Raw genomic sequence first — 1,576 nt, 5'->3', positions numbered from 1 at the left:
AGTGTAGATTGGCTTGGCATTTCAAGGCTTCTTAACCCCCCGACCCTGGCTCCTCATTAGTGTTGATTTAGCACTATTTCAGGGCTGGCCATCTGAGGGCAGGATTGGAGGGAGGTCTGGAAATCACCTTGGAAGGGAAGTCAGGACAATCAGTTCAAGGGGGGCCTCTACTTGGAAGTACTTTAACTCTCTTTGAGTCTCAATTTCCCCATGTTTATTAAAGAAAATACAAATATTACATTTCCTCCTTATCTCAGAGCATCATTGTCAAGACTATGTGGGGTCCACCCTGACTGGCACGCACATGATACAACAGAGCAGCCCCCGCCAGTTCAGGGGAGAACAGGAGCATTACTGGTGAATGTGACTTTGGGGTGACCTGTAAAATGAAGTTGCCCAGGCTGCCCTAGGAGAAGTGAGGGTCAGCAGGGCAGAGCGCACATCCCAGGGGCCAGCCCTGGAGGAGGAGCCTGGGGCAGGAAAGGTGGTGATGGGGGCCTTGGGCCATACCTTGTAGCTATAGGGGCAGGTACAGTGGTACAGCTCCACCGGATCCTGGCTGCACGTCCCGTTGTTTTTGCATGGGCTGGAGAGGCAGGCATTGCACTTGGCCACAATGTTGATGTCCACTGGCCCTGGGCAGCAAAACCACAGAATGTTGGTAGTAGATACTCAGGTGAGGTCACTATCACATGTCCCACCTCCTCTGCTCTGGCACCTTCCTAAACTGGCTGCCAGCCCCTCCCCATCTCCACATCCAGCTGGCCCTCCTCAGACAGCACATCCTGTCCAGCAAGAGCCCCATTCATTCAGTCATTGCCCAGTGAGGAAGAATCACAGTGGGACATCATTCAGAAGCACTTTTGCAGTCAAATCAATTACTGTAATTAGCCTGATCTGATTTTGGTGCTAATCTGCAAACAATGCACCATAATTAGGAACACCCTGTGTATCTTTTCATATTCCAAAAAGCTCTGGGCCCGGGCTCCAATGGACCTCCCATTCACCCACCTCCAAGTACCCCTCTCCACAGAATAGTCCGTGCCAGGCTAACAAGGGCATGGCACCAGAGCCAAAGGCACTGAGAACACCCTCCTTGCAGAACTCTTGAATTGGCAGGAGGAAGTAAAAGCTCTCCCTAGAGCGCACAGCAGCGATGCTGATGGTGGAGGACAAACTGCTCAGGTATACTTCCAACCATGACAGTTTCGACTGTGTTCTGCTCTCTTCAGCTGTAAGGGCTGCAGTGAGGTCTCAGTCCCTGCGCAGAGCTTTGTAAATGGGGTTTTGCATTGCTGCTGCAGTCAGACTTGACAACGAGCCCTGGAAAAATAGTTCCTATTTAATGTCAGAGGCCATTGGTGGTTCAGCGGTGGAATTCTCGCCTTCCATGTGATTCGATTCCGGGCCAATGAATCTCATGTGCAGCCACCACCCATCTGTCAGCGGAGGCTTGCATGTTGCTATGATGCTGACCAGGTTTCAGTGGAACTTATAGACTAAGACAGACTAGGAAGAAGGCCTGGCAATCTACTTCCAAAAACCATCAGCCAATGAAAATCTTATGGATTACAAT

At 50.8% G+C, this 1,576-nt stretch overlaps 1 protein-coding gene across 1 annotated transcript in view; it reads right to left on the bottom strand.

The window, feature by feature from the left end:
- SLIT3 (slit guidance ligand 3) overlaps window positions 1-1,576 on the bottom strand; it is a 762,848-nt gene that overhangs the window by 45,072 nt on the left and 716,200 nt on the right. The window contains 1 exon segment of the mRNA XM_004371219.2: window positions 511-635. Within this exon segment, the coding sequence (XP_004371276.1) occupies window positions 511-635 (125 nt within the window).

The sequence above is a fragment of the Trichechus manatus genome, unplaced genomic scaffold, assembly GCF_000243295.1.
Source record: "Trichechus manatus latirostris isolate Lorelei unplaced genomic scaffold, TriManLat1.0 scaffold00011, whole genome shotgun sequence".
Taxonomy (NCBI): Eukaryota; Metazoa; Chordata; class Mammalia; order Sirenia; family Trichechidae; genus Trichechus; species Trichechus manatus.
The sequence above is the reverse complement of the archived record's forward strand: the minus strand, read 5'-3'. Positions and strand labels throughout refer to the sequence as shown.